This window comes from Dromiciops gliroides, chromosome 1 (genome assembly GCF_019393635.1).
Source record: "Dromiciops gliroides isolate mDroGli1 chromosome 1, mDroGli1.pri, whole genome shotgun sequence".
NCBI lineage: Eukaryota > Metazoa > Chordata > Mammalia > Microbiotheria > Microbiotheriidae > Dromiciops > Dromiciops gliroides.
The window spans coordinates 678,870,905-678,887,902 of NC_057861.1; the positions used below are offsets into that span (position 1 = coordinate 678,870,905).

The 16,998-nt window shown below is 48.0% G+C and overlaps 1 protein-coding gene across 3 annotated transcripts; it reads right to left on the reverse strand.

The window, feature by feature from the left end:
• Positions 1-861: 861 nt before the first annotated feature.
• On the reverse strand, positions 862-14,493 carry BAP1 (BRCA1 associated protein 1). Of its 3 annotated transcripts, none has more exons than XM_043966393.1 (18): positions 14,245-14,493; positions 13,457-13,721; positions 11,969-11,998; positions 11,059-11,113; positions 10,138-10,243; positions 9,647-9,766; positions 9,116-9,177; positions 8,887-9,029; positions 8,362-8,440; positions 7,870-7,993; positions 7,161-7,308; positions 4,345-4,529; positions 3,690-3,823; positions 2,719-3,197; positions 2,441-2,595; positions 2,131-2,223; positions 1,975-2,047; positions 862-1,442 (listed from the first exon to the last, which is right to left on the reverse strand). In XM_043966393.1, exons 2-18 carry the CDS (start codon positions 13,491-13,493, stop codon positions 1,309-1,311), a joined length of 2,157 nt encoding a protein of 718 aa, XP_043822328.1. In that variant the 5' UTR covers positions 13,494-13,721; positions 14,245-14,493; the 3' UTR covers positions 862-1,308. The 3 variants fall into 3 exon arrangements, with proteins under 3 accessions (XP_043822328.1, XP_043822318.1, XP_043822307.1); XM_043966383.1 differs by having other exon boundaries at positions 2,441-2,592; positions 10,111-10,243; XM_043966372.1 differs by having other exon boundaries at positions 10,111-10,243.
• Positions 14,494-16,998: the final 2,505 nt, after the last annotated feature.

The window sequence follows — 16,998 nt, forward strand, 5'->3', positions numbered from 1 at the left end:
GGAGCAAAGCCTCCCCAACCAACAGATGTGTTCAACAAAGCTGGCTGTGCTGCAGGCAGCCCCAGGGCCTTTCCAGGAGAAAGTAGCTGGGTCCAAGAAACCCAAATACCTGGCCCCCTCTTCTCCTCTCCCTCCTTCAAGCCACGCCAGGGAAGGAAGAACAATTTACAGGAATCAAAAGAACCTTAAAACAAACATCTCCATTCCACTAAGACTTTAAAAAGCCACTCTGCAGACTGTGTAGCTGCTCAGACCAATAACAAAGCTTCTCTATATGTTCCCATGGACCCAGAGAATCCTGCCGCTCCCACCCCCTCTACTCCTCATACTGATCCTGAGCAAGCCCTGATTCCTGAGTTTGGAGTTCAAACAGCAGATGTGCAAAAGTGCAGGCCCAGCCTCTCCAGGAGACAGTTGGGGGCTCTCACTGGGAGTGCTTGGGTGGTGCTGGGCTGGGCTCAGAGACTGGGCTGGATGGGGGAACCTGGGCAGGAAGAGCACCTCTGGCCCTGGTCACACACCCAGGAGGTAAGTGGTTGTGACCCTGAAGTCCCAGCTCTGCCCTCCAGCTCCCTGGGCAGGGTCTAGGGGAGCATGCACGCACACGCACACACGCGCACGCACACACACACACACACACACACACACACAGAAAATGGATGAGGAAGCAGCCAGGGGAAGGGGAGAGCCAGGTCTGGACAAGGCTATGTCCAGAAGGCCACTGTGTAGGAGGCAGTGGTATTCAATACAATGGTGGCAAGATTAGTCAGAACCAAGAAAAAAATAGACATTTCTGATATATAAAATATATATTCTGCTGTCACTGAGGCAGGGAGCCAGGGCCCTGGCTGTCAATGGGGCGCATGGTCCACAGCCAGCTGTGGGTGGGCTCAGATGACAAAGGGGAGAAAAGGGGGTGTTCCCACAGGTAGAGTTCCCACTACACTGACTTTGCAGCAATCTCCGGCTGACCTGCCCAATGCCCACCCCCGAAAGCTGGGAATTTAAGCTGTAGGCAGGCCGGCCAACAGGGAGGGGCTTGGAGGAGGCTGAGAGCCATGTGACCAAGAAGTCCCCCTTATTTCTAAAGGGCCAGCGGGAGGTGTGTAGTGCGACCAACACAAGGGAACCTTTGCCTGTTCACCGGGGAACAAGGTTCCCACTTTAAACTGTACAGTAATACTGGGTCCGGGGGGGGCGGGGGAGGGGGAGAGCAGGTGGGGGCAGCTCACGGCTGCCTCGCCCTTGGAATGCCCTCTCATCGATTGGGGAGTATATGGAAGGCCCAGCCCTGGGCCAGGAGGTCCCTCACTGCCGCTTGGCCTTGTAAGGACGGGAGCGTTTCCGTCTATCGGGCTTCCTCTGTTTGTGGAGCCGGCCGATGCTGACGCCCTGTCGCCGTCGCACAGAGATGTTCTGCTCCACGAGGTTGGCCAGCATGCCTAGGGGAGGGCACAACAAGACTGAGCAGGCAGCCCGTGGCCAGCCAGGCACTCTTTAGCTCCCACCATATAGTCGTTTACAGTAGAGGAGCCAGACACAGTGGCCCACAAGATGCCTCAGTGTTGTCCAACCCAGATTAAAAACGTAACTGGTAAATATTTAACAAAAGAAATAAAAATACAACAGCACAGAGATGTTGCATTTAAAAACTTAATCAACAACTATGGAGATCCTTGTGGATAGGTTTAGTGGCCTGTTTCTACCCTAGTTCCACAGCACTAATCTCTCTACAAGAGGGTTACTTTAAGACACCAGCTGTCCCATGCAGGAGCCCAAGGGCCAGGTCAGGAAACAAGCCCACCCTGTGTCCCCCACAAGCCTTAGAATAACACCAAAAGCACATCTGCTAGGATGCAGACGTGGATTCGGGGCCATGGGTCCCTGGGCCTAAGAGACAAGGCTTCCTTCCCATTCCTTCCAATAACAAGCCGCCCGGCCCCTCTGCCAGGGCTCAGCTCTCCCACCTCTCACCTTCCTGAGCCAGCATGGAAATAAATGTGCAGATGAACTCATCGTAGTTGTGGGTTCTTCTCTGGTCATCGATCTGTGAAGGGAAGCAGAAGAGGATTGGCAGCCCAGTCGACAACACCAGAAGTCCCCCCCTCAAGGATGGCATCAGCAACTCACCTTAAATTTTTTCCTCTTCTCCACCTCTTCCTTGAGACAGGCTTCATAGTTTGCGATCTCTGCCTCTACACACTTCAGCAGCGCCAGCAGCTCCTGGCAAGCCCAAGTGCTCTGGTGAAATAGCTGCCCAGGAGGGGGAGCCCAGGAAGGGCATGGGGCAAAGGCTCCTGACCCCACGCCCCCTGCTACCCATTCCAGGTGTGGCCATCATTGGCATCAGGAAAGGAAGGGAAATGGCAACCCTGCCTGGCCCCAAGGAAGGTTCCCACAACCCCAGGCAAAGGGAGAGAGGACCCAACTGCACACTCACTTTGGGGGAATATTTTTCCCCACATAGCTGCTCAGGGGGCCGGCTCAGCCCGGCTTTTTCTCTATCACTCGGCTCAGGCGCTTCCTCCTCCAGGATGACACTGATCTGGGTGGTCTGGCTCTGTTTGACAGGTGGTGATGACCCTTTCCCACCTTCTAAGAGGAGCACACACATGAGAAAGAGCTACAGGCAAGGCAAACTTTCCAGGTGCCAAGGACCAGAATCCTCCCAAACGTTTTACTGATTGATTAGGCCCCATCTCCCATCCCTTCCCTCACCTGTGACGGTGAGAGGGCACAGTACCCCATCCTCAGAGAGATGTAGAAGGCCTGTGCTGATGACAGTCCCCAAGTCTCGCACAGCCCGGTTGTAGCGCATACAGTCCACTCGCAACAACCCATCGTCCTCCCCAAAAAGCACCTTGGAGATGTGGGAGGTGACGGGGCTGGATGGGCGGGTGGGGTTGGCAGAACGGATGGGTGAGCGGAGTGGCGAGTTGAAGGCGCTACCGATCTCAGAAGCTGTGTCGGTGCTCTCATTGCTGGGGGTGGGTGAAGGCTGAGAGTGAGAGGGCACGGCGACAGCAGGGCTTCCAGCACCCCCACTAGTCTTGATGGACAGAGGAATCGAGAGGTCTTTCTGGGATTCCTTGAGCTTCTCAGCCAGCACATTGATGGTGTTGGGCTGTAGGACACAGAGCTGCCCATCGGAGGAGGTAGCCAAGGGCTCTTGCTTGACCTGTCCTTTCCGCTTGTACCTGTTCAGGCCCAAAGATGGAAGATGAGCCCAGGGAGAAGAGTAAACCTATCTCCTAGAAGCACTTCCCAAGTCACTTGTCCTCTTAGCTGGCTGATCGGCAGTCTCTAGAAAGCCCTTCCCCAAATTCCAAGCAGTAAAAGCTTTTAAGGAAGCAGAGGAAGCATAAAAGAAAAGCTAGGGCGCTGAGCTTGTAATAAAGAACTGACACGTAGTGACCTCTCCATGCCTCAGAGAGCTCCTTATGTGACCGGTCTCTACTGTAGAGTCCTAAGATGGGTGTGATTTGTAATCACATCCTTCCACCTTCAGCCCCGGCACAAACAGGACATGTGGATCCCAAGGTCCAATGGATGGTGTGGCTACTCTCCCAATACCCATTCTCAGGGGGTACCTGGCAGCCCCCATTCACTCCAGAACAATGGTCAATAAAAGAAAGAAAAGCGGGGGAGGGGGGTGTCAGTATTCCACACCCTTGGGCAAAAGCAGCTACCTGATGGCAGAATTTGTGTTCCGAACATCCTCTTCTTCCTCATCATCATAGTCATCCTCATCATCTGAGTACTGCTGTGGTGGACGAACTGGGACCCGGCTCCGGCCTACGCCTGCTGCCAGGTCCTCTTCTTCCTGGAGGATACAATCCCAGGATCAGCTGAAGGGCGGGCAAATCCAAGCCAGGGGCCTGGCGGCCTCCAAGACAGGCTACACATGCCGCTCCTTTCCTACTCCTACATGACAGGGGCGGGTGCTCCTTTGGGGCAAGACCTGTGCCATATAAGCCTTCTAAGGAAACAGAATATCTTAGACTTTGCCTTGGTTCCGCTGGCACTCAAGGCCTAATCAAGAACATATCCTAAGTTCTTAAGGTCACAATTCTGGAACCAACAAAATGATTAAGCATTAGGGAAGATCTGAATTTCCAGAAATTCTCCTGAACTCCTGAGGTTCTCTAGTGGCCAGAAGATTCTCAACATCAGGCTAAGAAAAATATTATGATCAGAAACAGGAAGACAAGATACTCTCATACAGCTACCAAACCCCAGGATCAGTGAGCAATCACCCGCTCAAAGCACTTTATACTCAGTCCCAAGGACATCCTGTGGCACAAAGCATAACAAATGGGTACCTGTTCAGTCCTAGGCACTCACTTGCATGGGGGACTTGGCGTAGTTGTGGTTATCCAGGAAAGCTGGGAGCCGCTGAACTATGGGACTAGGGTTTGCTGGAACCCCATTGAGGCCGCTGACTGGAGGCTTCACCACGAGCTTGGGTTTGCTGGGTGGACTATGTGTGGGGGCTGGTTGGCAAGGTCCTGCCATCTCTTCAGGTCCATCTTAAAGGAGGGAAAAAGAATTTGAATTTGTCTTTAGAACCAGGTACAGGAAATGCTGGTAGGAAGAAAAGGGGAACAGTATTTCCAGACCTCAAAACTATATAATTAAAGCAGCAGTCAATAAAACTTGCTGGTATTGGTTAAAAAAAATAGAGGTAGAAAAAGATTAGATAAAGGAGAATCAGAAACAATGAACTAAAAAACCCAGTGTTTGATAAAGTAGAAATCATAAACTTCTTACTAAAGCATTCCTTAATCAATAAAAACAGCTGGAAAACTGTAAAGTGTTTTAGAAATTAGGCTTAGACAAACACCTTACACCATATTCCACAATACGTTCTAAACAGATAAATGACATGAATGCTAAGAGAAACAGATCACACACTTCTCAAAGCAATATGTAGGAGACATATTCTTAAGCAAACGAGATAGAGGCAATTACAAAAGATAAAAGAGAGAACTTTGATTACACAAAGCTGAGAAGCTTCTGCACAAGCAACATCAATGCGCCTAGGTTAAGACAGGAAAGGGGGGGGGGGAACTTTCTATCAAATTTATCTGATAAGGGTTTGGTATTCAAGATACAGAAAAAATTTATAGATATATATTATGAAAATCTATTCCCCAATAGCTAAGAAGTCAAAGGATCTGAACAGTGTTCAAAAGGACTGCAAACTATTTACAACCATATGAAAGAAAGCTCCAAATTAACAAGATAAATGCAAATCAAAACAATCTCAAGGTTTTACTCTACACCCTACAAATTGGCAAAGATAACAAAAACCAGGAATAGTCAATGTTGGGGCGATTGTAGAAGACAGGCACCATGGTACATTGCTGGTGGGGCTGGGAATTAGTGTAACCATTTTGGAAAGAAATCTGGAATTACAAATAAAATCACCAAAACGGCCATACCCAGAGATTTCATTCTTGGGCTTATATTCCCAGGAGGCCATTGATAAGAAGTCTCCCTTATACACCAAAATACTTCTAGCAACACTTTTTGTAATGTCAAAGAAGTAGATTCTCAATGATTAGGGAATGGCTAAACAAACTGTGGAACATAAATGTAACAGAATATTATTAGGAAATGAAGAATGTGATGACTACAGAGCAATAAGAAAAGATCTACATGAACAGATGCGGAGTGAAGTAAGCAGAGGCAACAAAATAATATACACAATGACTACAACAATGTAAATGCAAAGAACCACTACATACCAAAAAATCAAAAGGAGGGTACAAAATGAGAAAGAATAAGCACCGCTTGAAAGAAGAACTATGAGCAGACACTACTAGTACCCCCCACCCACCCCAAAGGTGGAAGGCCCACCAGGGCTGCAGAATGCATATATTTTCAGACTTTTTGTTTTTGTTTTTGCAGGGCAATGAGAGTTAAGTGACTTGCCCAGGGTCACACAGCTAGTAAGTGTCAAGTGTCTGAATCCAGGGCCGGCGCTTTATCCACTGTGCCACCTACCTGCCCCCATTTTCAGACTTTTTGATATACTAATAAGTGATGCTGGTTTTTTCCTCTTTTTTGGTCTTATTTTGTAGAATGGTTCTCCGGGAGGGAGAAGCTATGGTAATTTTTTTTAAAAGGCCATAAACATTTCTTTAAAAAAATGTTTTTAGAAAAACCACGTACTTGTTCCCTCTTCCCTTCTAAACTTCCTAAAGCAATTAGCCCTTGCTATTTCCTTCCAGCTTTGGACCTAGCCACCATAATCATCCTTCAAAAAGGAGGATAACAACCTCTATGACTTTGAGAAATTCTTGGATGTCTCAGACAGATCAGAGTAAAAGGGAAAGAAATAAAAAAGAATATGAGAAAGGAAAAAGTAGAAAAGTAAAGGAACAAAAGAAGGAAGTTTGCATGTGTGAGGGACAGAGGGATAAGAGAGCTACAGGCTGCTAAGCACCTGTCTATCACATTCTTTATATCGGTCCCTCATTTCTAGAAGAATCTAAACCAAGAATGCAGGCGTCTCCCAATCTTCTAGAACTCCACAATTCCCCATGGGTAAGAGAAAGGCTGCAGGGACCCTGGAGGCCAGCCCAGGGCTTTTTCTCTAGAACCTAGAGCATATACTCAGTGTGACTTATGCTCCTAAGTCACTGGTTCATATTTAGAACTAGAAGGGACCTTAGAGGCCACTGAATCCAACGCCTTAATTTTACACATGAGGAAACTGAGGCCCAGAGATATTTAAATGCCAAAGGCCACACAACTACTAAGTGTCTGAAGCAGGATTTGAATCCAGGTCCTCTGACTCCAAATCCCATGTTCTTTTTCCATTCTACCATGTTGCCTTTCAATCAGAGCACTGAAGTCCCTCTATTCTAGGGTTCCTTAACCTGAGGTTTTTTTTTAATGCTTTCATAACTGCATGTAACTGTTTTCCTTTGCGATCTTACGTATTATATTTCTACATTTAAAAACATTCTTTTAAGAAAGGGCCCACAGGCTTCACTAGGCTGCCCAAGGAGTCCATAACTTCAATCTTTATTCTACACCAACTCTGAAGCAGTCAATTTCATGCCAAGTCCAATCCAACAGAAGCCCCTCCCAAAAAAGGAGTCAAACTATGTCCAGGCCTCCTGGGGTCCTGCCACTCAGGCATCTCCTACCTGTTTGGGAACCCTCAGAGGCCAGAGGAGTCTTGCTCGTTTCAAGCACCAGAGAGGGCTTGCAGGAGGCCGGCTTGGAGTCCTCAGGGGGCTGAGCCTCTTGGGACTTCTGGGTCTGAATCAGTTCTGGCTGAGTCACTCGGATCAGCTGAAACCAGAATGAGGAGGGCACTGAGCAACAGAACTAGCAGAACCCTTTACTGCTGGGGGACACAGACCCACTGGACAGCGCCCTCTCACTGTTCCTGCTGAGTATGTCCTAAGGAATGGCACAGCCACCGGTTACCTAATCATGACACCGTGAAATGGGAATACTAATAATGACTTCGTTTTAGCAGCCAGTCCTCATCCCAACTTAAATCTTTCCCACTCTCCAGGGAGTCAGAAAGGAGTAAGGAAACATCCAAGGCTAAGAGAAGGAACAGAAAGGATAGAGATAAAAACATGAAAAAATCCACCAATTCCTTTAGCCCCCAAATAATCAAGCTGCTTGGAGAAAGAAAACTGTATAAGGATGTTAAATCAGAAGAGAAAGAAAACATGCATAGGAAGAGGGCATGAGAAGAGAATGCAGAACAGAAAGATGTCCAAGTGTGGATCTTAAAGAGTACAGGGAGGGATTAAAAGTACCAGGAAACAAGACAAACACCAGGGGCTAATTCAGTCTATTCTCGGCAACAGGAATAGTTTAGAGTGTGGCCTTCCCTACCTGCTGCAAGGCCTCCAACACTGTCTGTCGGTTCATCTTCAGGACGTGCAGCTTAGATTCATACTTGATCCTTCGGTCAGGCACTACCGCCATCAGGTTAAATCGGATGTCATGATATGGCTCCCTGTGGTCACACCCACCGGCCACCTGAGCTTCAGGTCTTCTGCAGCCATCCCCACCCTCTGTGCCCCTTCCCCAGCCAGATGACCAATGCAAATTACTCCATGCCAGAACCTTTAAAACCAGTGTCTTAGGGTCAGCCAACAATTAACATACATTATGCCTTAATATGAGGCCAAAAATCAAGCCAGTTTATCACCATAATGGGTTGGGGTTTTTTTTACATTTTCACCCTATCCTTTAGAATTCCCTAATTATCCATGGGAAAGAGAAAGGCTAATGGCATCTAGGAAGCCCACCCAAGGGTGCTGAGGAGCAAAGTTGCCATCAAACTTCCCAGTGCCATGCCCACCCACAAGTCTAGGCAGTTACCCTGCTGTTGCTAGGCCAATCCGTTCCATGATGACTCGGCGGGCTTTGTCTGTCCACTCTTCATCTTCCCCCCAAGGCCCTGGGAAGAACAAGAAAAGGGAGAAAGAGGGTAAAACTCTAAGGCTGGGAATGTCAGAAAGCAGTAAACAGAAGCCCAGTGGGTTGGAAGGAGGATCTGGGCACTGCTAACAAAGGATGTCAGAATTCAGACATTCTCAGAGTCAATCTGTCACATAAGAACCTCTACAAGTATATTTGGCTGGTTTACCATCAAAGACTGTACTCACAACAATGTAGTTACCAATTTTTGGAGAAGGTGTATATTATCCTCTGCTCGGCTGAATAACTTTACTACTAAATGTCTAACCATCATATCACCAATCCTAGGATTTAGAATAAGTAAGAAATTAAACTGAAACCAAAGGCCTGGAAAAATGATTATGGTCAAAATTTGAGGAAAGCCACTTGGGTTGTTTAACCCGAGCAGGAAGTATCAGCACCTAGATCTCAAAGCAGGAATCCTACCATGGTCGATGGGGTACACTTTCAGTCCATCCAGCTCAAAGAGACGTCCCTTAATGGGGACATAGCTGACAAAGTGGAATGCTTCCATCGTCCGCACAGCGCTGATTCCATTCTGCTTCTCGGGCAGGTGTCGTGGCTCAGGCCTACAGAGGAGATGGGGCCAGAAGGCTGATTAAGGAGAGCCCTTCCCTCTCCATAACTATTTTGCTCCTTATCTTATTACACGTACCTGGCATGGCTGTTATGTGCTTTGGCCAGCTCTGGAGCATTCCCAATGGCATATCCCTTGCTCTAGAAAGAGAGGAAATAATCTCACGTTACAGTCTCTATGTGGAAAAGAGGTATAGATGCTAATGATTCAATACAGAAACAAAGCAAGAGTGACATATCAACTGGAGGGTAGCATCAGAAGACCTCAATTACAGCCCAGGGGCCTTACTTGTTATGGGGCTTTAGGCAAGCATGAACCTCTTGTCTATAAAATGGGCAGGGCCACCATGTACTCAACTCAATTCAGAGCTGCCAGGGGAATCAATGAAGCAACAACACCAAATAACATGAAGAGTTACAATCACCAGATGCACTTCTGCTATGAGGGAACTTCATACCCTTCAGAGAATAGCAGAGGAGAAGCCCTTCCCCAAGGTTCCTCAGCCAGGGCTGAGGCCAGAGCCCTAGCTGGGCACTGCATACAGGGCAATCTGGTTCTCAAAGATTGGGCACAGCAGCCTCTGCCAAGCAACCAGGGCCCTCAACATACCTCTGGGCTGAAGCCCGTGGTGAAATCCTTCATTCGGCTCAGTGTTGGGCCCAGGTCCACATTGCTACAGTTCAGAAGGACACTCAGTAAGGCATGAGTGGCACAGGAGTTGGGAATCAGCTGCAGAATCAAAAACAGGCTCTTTTACACTTGGTATGCATCTTGTTACAACCTGCCCCAAACATATACCAATGTAGCATTATTGATAAATCTGACATAAAGAAAAAGGTAGTATGTAGTCTAGTCAACTGATCTAGTCAGAATTCTTTGAATCTTGGGCAGAGGAACCATCCCCTCCCTTGCCTCAATCAAGAAGAGGGGAAAATCTTGGTCAGAGTGTTTACATAATAACCACCCCTGGTTCTTATTTATTTTCTCTTAAAGCAGAGGCACTAACAACTCCCTAGTGTTAAACTATCCTCTGGCACAAAAATCCTCCTTCAGAGCAAAGAGAGCTAAATAACCTGATGGGCGAAGAACATGTTATTCACAATGTCATCGTCGATCACAGAAGTCTCGTCTACCAGGGTAGAGACCTTGCGTCGGGACCGACGTTCTTCGATCCATTTGAAGAGGAAAATGAAGCCATATACTGGACTGGAGGAAGAGAAAAGGAGCTATCAAGTACATCTGACCAGTCTAGAAGGCAAGGCTCCCCTGCCACCATTTTCTGTTCTTCTTATTCCCCTTAAATTGTTTGGCCACTCAAGCAAAGGAAAATACTACCCTACCTTGAAGACCACCAGCTCAGCTTAAGGCAGTACTAAGCATATGTACTCCCTAGAGACATGTCACAGCCTCTGTCTTATCTTTGACCTTAGAATCCACAGGAAAGGCACACAGCCCATCTCCCCACCAGAATGTCATAATTCCATGCCATCAACAAAAGGGAAAAGTAACCCATTGCCCAGAGGACCATTGTGGAAAAAGCAAAAGCCTCAGGACGAAAACAAAGATAGATACATAAAAGATTCTGTTCCCATGGAAGTTCCACTAGTGCCTCTTCTTTCACTGGACCCTAGCACAACATCCTAAAGAAAGTATATAAAATGAGTCCACATTCAAACCACCTCCTTTCCCCCCCCCCACCGAGAGACTTTGAGCATTACCACCATGACCCACTTTCTGATATTACAGGGATTAACTCTATGTTTCTATTCTAGGGCAAAAAAAAAAATGGCATCCAGGCAAAGCCTTCGAGTCTCAGACAATAAAACACTTAGCAATGTGAGGAAAGTCAGCCACCCAAGGCAGGGCCCTGCTGAGGAGTTTCCTCAGCAGTTTATTACCAAGGGATCCTAGAGCTTTCAAAAGTCCTTCAATGAGATATATCAGAAGAACTGACTTCAGAGACACTTTCTCAAACTATCTTAGGCCAATGACAAAACCTAACAGAATTACAAGTAACTTACCCCTGGCATTTGCTCTGAAGATCATAGATCTCCTCAACTTGTACCCCTTTAACACCTACAGAATACCACAAACATTTATTATACAACTTCCATGTTAAGGGCTAAAGATATGAAGCTAGACACAATAAGTATTCCACTACTAAAGAGTTTACAATCTAATAAGGTAATGGGGGACATATAGTAAGGGAACCATATATACAAATAACTGGTAAAAAGGATAGGTTTAAGGAGAATGCTGACATCTGAAGAGGACAAGATAGGAGGGAGGTGGGAAGTGGCTACACTTCATGGAGGTGGTACATGGAAAAGGTTCAAAGGTTCAACTTTGGAGAGAGATTTCCCAGGCATGGGGGGTGGCGGGCGGGTGGGGGGAAGCAAAGGCACCAAAAACAGGAGAGAAGAGCACAAAAGTCCATGCTGTTGAAAAACAATATACATGAAAGAGATTGTGTGCAATACTACTAGAAAAGCATATTAGGGCTAATGTGAAGCAGGCCTTGAATGCCAGGATAAGTTTATAATTTATGTGCAAGACAAAGGGAAGCTACTGACAGTCTAAGAACAGAAAAATAACAGTCAGTATAGAAAATTAGGGAGATTACTAAAGTAATGGTGTGAGCGATGGCCTAGAAAGAAGACAAAACAGAAGCAGGAAAACCATTTAGGAGTCTATGATAATAGTCTTCATGAGAGTTAACGAGGTTCTTCTCATCCAGGGTAGTTAAAGTAGGAGTGAAAAGGGGGATGGGTATAAGAGATTTTGCAGAGGCAAAATTGACAAGATCTGATGACTGATCATATGAAGGAAAGATCAGAATCAAAGGAGGGGAAAAAAAGAGTTACTTGTAGATTGGGACATTATAAGAAAAACATAAGAACTGCCTCATCTTAGTGGAAGTTTCATACTTACCAAAATCTTCTACCAACAGGGTGAAAAGGCCTGAGTTGGGAATGTTTGGAAAAGGAAGAAGACAGCAGAGGGAGAAAGAAAAGAAAAGCCGTCATTTTATGATCAAAATTTTGACTAGGCTAGAGAACTATTAGTAAAAGGAAAATAGAGTCACGACCCTCATTCCCTCTTGCTACAGGTCTCTGTGACGTTTCCCATGTCTTCTCTTATAGTGGATACAGCCCCCCTCCTCAAGACAACTCCTTTCCTTAAACCCTGGACTTATGAAGACATGTATTTAAATCTGGCCAAAGATACCAGTTGTGTGACCTTGGGTAGGTCATTTAACCTGCCTGCCTCAGTTTCCACAATTGTAAAATGGGGATAATCAGCAAGTACCTCTGAGGGTTGTTGTGAAAATCAAATGAAATATTTGTAAAGCATTTAGTACAGCGACTGGCCCACAGTAGGTGCTATGTAAATGCTAGCTGCTATTATTATTATCCCTCTGCTATTCATATACCCCAACTTCTCTTAGCTCTCCCAGCCACCTTCTCTGAGAACTGATACACAGAGGGAGACTATCCTAGTCCAGTTAACTAATAAGCAAAAAAAAAAAAAATCACCATAGTGCTGGTTTTCTTGCCATCTAAGGTCTTATTAGCCAAGACCTTTGTCATCCAACTCCCAACTGTACCCCACCCCCCACTTGAAGCCTCCACCTCCAGGCCTGGTTCTTCTGTATTCCGCTTGCTTGGGAGCAGCACAACCTTGGGATTCTCACCCTCCAAACCTAAGTCAACAAAGTGCTCTTAGGCTGCCCTGAATCCACAACAAAGGCTGCTGCTCCCAAGACCGGCCTGGCCACCACGGTTTGGGGAAGGGCGCTGCCAAGTGCGAGCAGAGGAGGGTGACTGGGGGGGAGGAAGGTTTGGCCTGGCAGACTCCAGCTCCTCCCAATTCTGGGGTCGCCCAAAGGCAGGACGCGGAGGAAGCTCTTCCATAGCCGAATGGCCACTTGTTGGGATTTTTCGCCCAAGAGTTTCCCGCAGCCGTAACCGCGGCTGGGAGGCGCTTCGCCTTCATCCAGGCCGGCTCATTTTACAGAGGAAACTGAGGCCCAGGGAGGCTGAATGACTGGAGTGAAATGGGAAGCCCGGCCCTCGGACTCGGAATGCGGCACTGGGTCCGCTGCCCCCCAGTGCCTCCCGCTAGGACCTCGGAAGTCCCCCTCCGACTCTCAAACTCGGCGATTCCACAGCGCGCCCGGCCCACAGGCACGCACGAGCCCCGGCCCCCGCCCCGCCAAGCCCCGGCCCCGGCCCCGGCCCCTGCCGCGCAGCTGCCATCTGCCCTTATTATCACCGAATGGGCAAGGACGGCCCTTATTTATTTACACCCTCCCCCATGCCCCTTCCCCCCTCCCCCACTCCGGGTCCTCCCTGCCAACCCTTCCTCCCCCTCCCCCATCCCCGAGCCGGGCCCCGCCCCCCCTTTCTTGTCCCTCACCTGGGTCGCTCTCCAGCTCCAACCAGCCTTTATTCATCTTCCCCTGGAACGGCCCCTCAGCGCCATGTCCAAGCTCCGCCGCCGCCCCTGAGAGCCCCGCACTCAAGGAAGCCCGGCCGGCACCGGGCCCCCACTCTCAGACGCCCAGACAACGGGCCCGTGAGGCGCGTCACCCGCGCGCGACGCGACGCGGCGGCTCTGACGTAATCGAAGGGCGACGCCGCGCACTCTCCAATTCCCCCAATCCCGTTCTCTGGTGAGGACGCTGGAAGGTAGGCGGGCGGGTGGGCCGGAGGGGGCGCTGCGCGCCCCCGCGACGGCAGGACGTGCTCGCCGCCGCCGCCCACACCACCTTTCCAGGAGGGATAGTGAACTCCCCCCCCTTCGGCCCCGCCCTCCCCCCTCCTCCCCCTCCTCCCCCTCCTCCCCCTCCTTCCTCCTGTGGGTGGTGGGGAGGAGGGGGCGTGGGCGCGGCGCGTGCCCGCCGGCCTGGGCTCGCCGCCGTTACTGGCCGTTGAGGGAACTCATGAACCCGCCCTCGGTAGCCCCGCTTCCCAGCCTCCGCCCCCCGGAAGGCGGGACCCGGGCCGAGCGGGCTCGCGGCCGTTACTGGCCGTTGGCTGACTCGCCGCCCGCCCTAGCGGCCCCTCCCGGCTCTCCCTCCCTTCCTCCCTTGCTCGGGGCGGCGACCGAGGCGAGGCGGGCCAGGGTCGGGCCCCTGGCGGGCAGGCGCGAGACGCGGCGGGGGTCTGGAACAGCCCGTGCTCGGGGGTCGGCGAGGCCCTCACCAGCCCTCGGAGGTAGATGAAGCCCCGCCGGGCCCGAGATGAGAGGGAGGGGGGCGTCCAAAGGAAGGCAGCGGAGACGCGTGTGTCCGAGTGTGTGTGTCCGTGTGTCTGTGTTTGCTTGTTGATCCCGCCCGCCGAGGCCGAGCAGTAACTCCACCCTTAGTGTCAGGGACTTGCCTTGCCCTCGGTCTCCTCTGTGTCAGACAGGACTTGAACCCAGGGCTTCCAGACTCCTAGGCCAGCGACTTCTCCTTCAGAGGAGAAACAAGGGAAAGGAGACGCCCACGTAGAAAGGCGGGCCCTGGCTAAGTCCAAGCGGGGGGGAGGGGGGGGGAATGCCGGCAAGCAATGAGATTTGTGTGACAGGCACCGCACTAAGCTCCGGGGTACAAATACAGGCAAAAAAAAAAAGACCAGGCCCTGCCCGCAAGGACCTTACTTTCTAAAATAAGGTAAGGAGGTAGTTGGAAAAAACAATCTGAAAAATTGGATCTCTCCCCCTACCCCCCAGTTACCCTACTTACAGTTACTGGCCCTGGAAGAGTAGCCACTAAAGTTGTTCGGCTTGGGGGGAACCTGAAATATTTCGATTTTGTTGATAGAAAAATCGGCATTTCTGTACTCATTGCTGATTAGCACGTCATGGTAATTATGGCATTTGCCCAAGAGATACCAAATACTTAGCAAATAAGCCATTTGAATAAAAAGCCTAGGGATTGTCCAACTTTTTTATCCAACAAAAAACCTAGTTTTGGGTTTTTTTTCATAAGACCATCTCAAGGAAGGAGCTGCAGCTCAAGGGGGAGGGGTGTAACTTTTCGGTCTAGAAGTTTGCATAAAATTTTAGCAGCTAAAAAATCTTTAAAAAGCATATTTATCTAACCCTCATTGCCTCGCAAAAAAAAAGCATATTTATTCAGAAGTTTATGGATATTTGTGCCATCATCTGACACTCCCAGTGCACAGTGATTCCTTTCAAATACAGGACAGTTTGGTCCAGCTAGGCAGAGAAGTTAAATTTCAAGGTTTTCAGTTCTTCAACTGGTACAGATGCATCCCCAACAATTGGTGTGCCTCTGATACACGGCTTGAGTTCACCTGAACAAGCAGAACCTGGATCTCTTACTGGCTCTGGTTAATAAGCACCTTTCTCCCTCCTATTTCAAATTTTCCAGTTTGTTGTTGAGAAATGTCAGAAAAGAACAGCATGAATGAAATGAAATGGCTTTGGTCTTCATTGGAGCAAAGTTGATTTAGTAATGATGGTATTTGGGCAAAATGCTGATAATTACACAATTACACAGAATGTAGCCAAAGAAACATAACAACATAATATCTCAGGAGCCCCAATAGGGACACTACAACTGGAACAAGGACTTGATTTGGTCTCAGTTCTCTTCCCTCCCCTTTCCCCTATTCTATTCACCTTGATATGTGGAAATTGCAGTCTTGTACTAAATTGGACATTGGGGGCAGGGGAGGAGCTATAGAAATTTTCATTTTTCTTTCAGTGACCTTCCTCTTAGCTTGAATCTAGAGAAAGTTTGGTTATTAGCCAAATTCCTGAGCCTGACTTGTAAGGAAGGAACCAGGAAATGGTTTAGGTAATGACTGGTCAGTGAATGGCTCCATTCACTCACTGCAGGGAATTAACTAAGTGGCCATAGTCTGTTTCATTCTAGTCTTGTGGATTTGAATTCTATTCAACAAACGTTTCACAGGTGCCTGCTAGGTTCTGGGGGGATACAAAACTCAGTAAGTTATAAGTTCCTACTCAGTGTTTCAAACTAATAGGGGATATAAAGCTGTCCACTTGGACAATATCTACATAAGTCTCCTTAGAACAAATTCTGCTTTTCTTCTTCATTAAAATTGTTTTCCTTACTGTCTTAAAAATTTCCTTCTTTGATTCCATAGTGCTAAGGGCAAAATAAGGTAAACTAAGGTACAAAGTTCTTTGCATGATCAATTTATTAATAAGGTGTGAATTTACCACCCATTGTTCTATCCCCTAGATTTAAAGAAAATAAATCTAATCCCTCTTCCCTATCACAAGCCTTAAAATTCTTATCAGTGAACACGTCTCTTTTCCAAAGTAATCACTAGTACCTTCAGCTGATCATCATATAACAGACTCCAGGCCTTCCAGTATCCTGGTTTCATTTGGATATTTCATTTCATCATGGTCCTTCTTAAACTATGGCATCTAAGCCTGATCACAATATTCCAGATGAAGTCTGAGGAGAGTGATAGTCCCAATATATTCTGCTCCCTTATTCCTGGAAGCTATGACTCTTTTATCACAGGTCAAGAGAGCAGCATTAGCTTTTTTAACCAAAGCAACATGCTTCTGATTCACATTTTTTCCTCTTAAATTTCAACTTTTTAGATTCAATTCAGTACTCTAGGCCAGTGGTGTCAGACTCAGAAATGTTCCACAGGCTACAATACCACAAATTGAGGGTATCTCTGTCTTTTTTATTTTGTCCAACATTTCCCAATTACATTTTAATCTGGTTCTACTATACTCTGCTCCTCTAGCCTGACGGGATTTTTTTGGATCCTGGTTCTGTTATCCATTGTGTTAGCCATCCTGCCCAGCTTTGTGTCATCTGTAAATTTAGAGCATGTCTATTATACCTTTATCCATGTCACTGATAAGAATATTAAACTGCACAGGGCCAAGCACAGATCCTTAGCCTACTTCACTGGAAACTTCCTACCATATTGACACTGAACCATTAACAACTACTC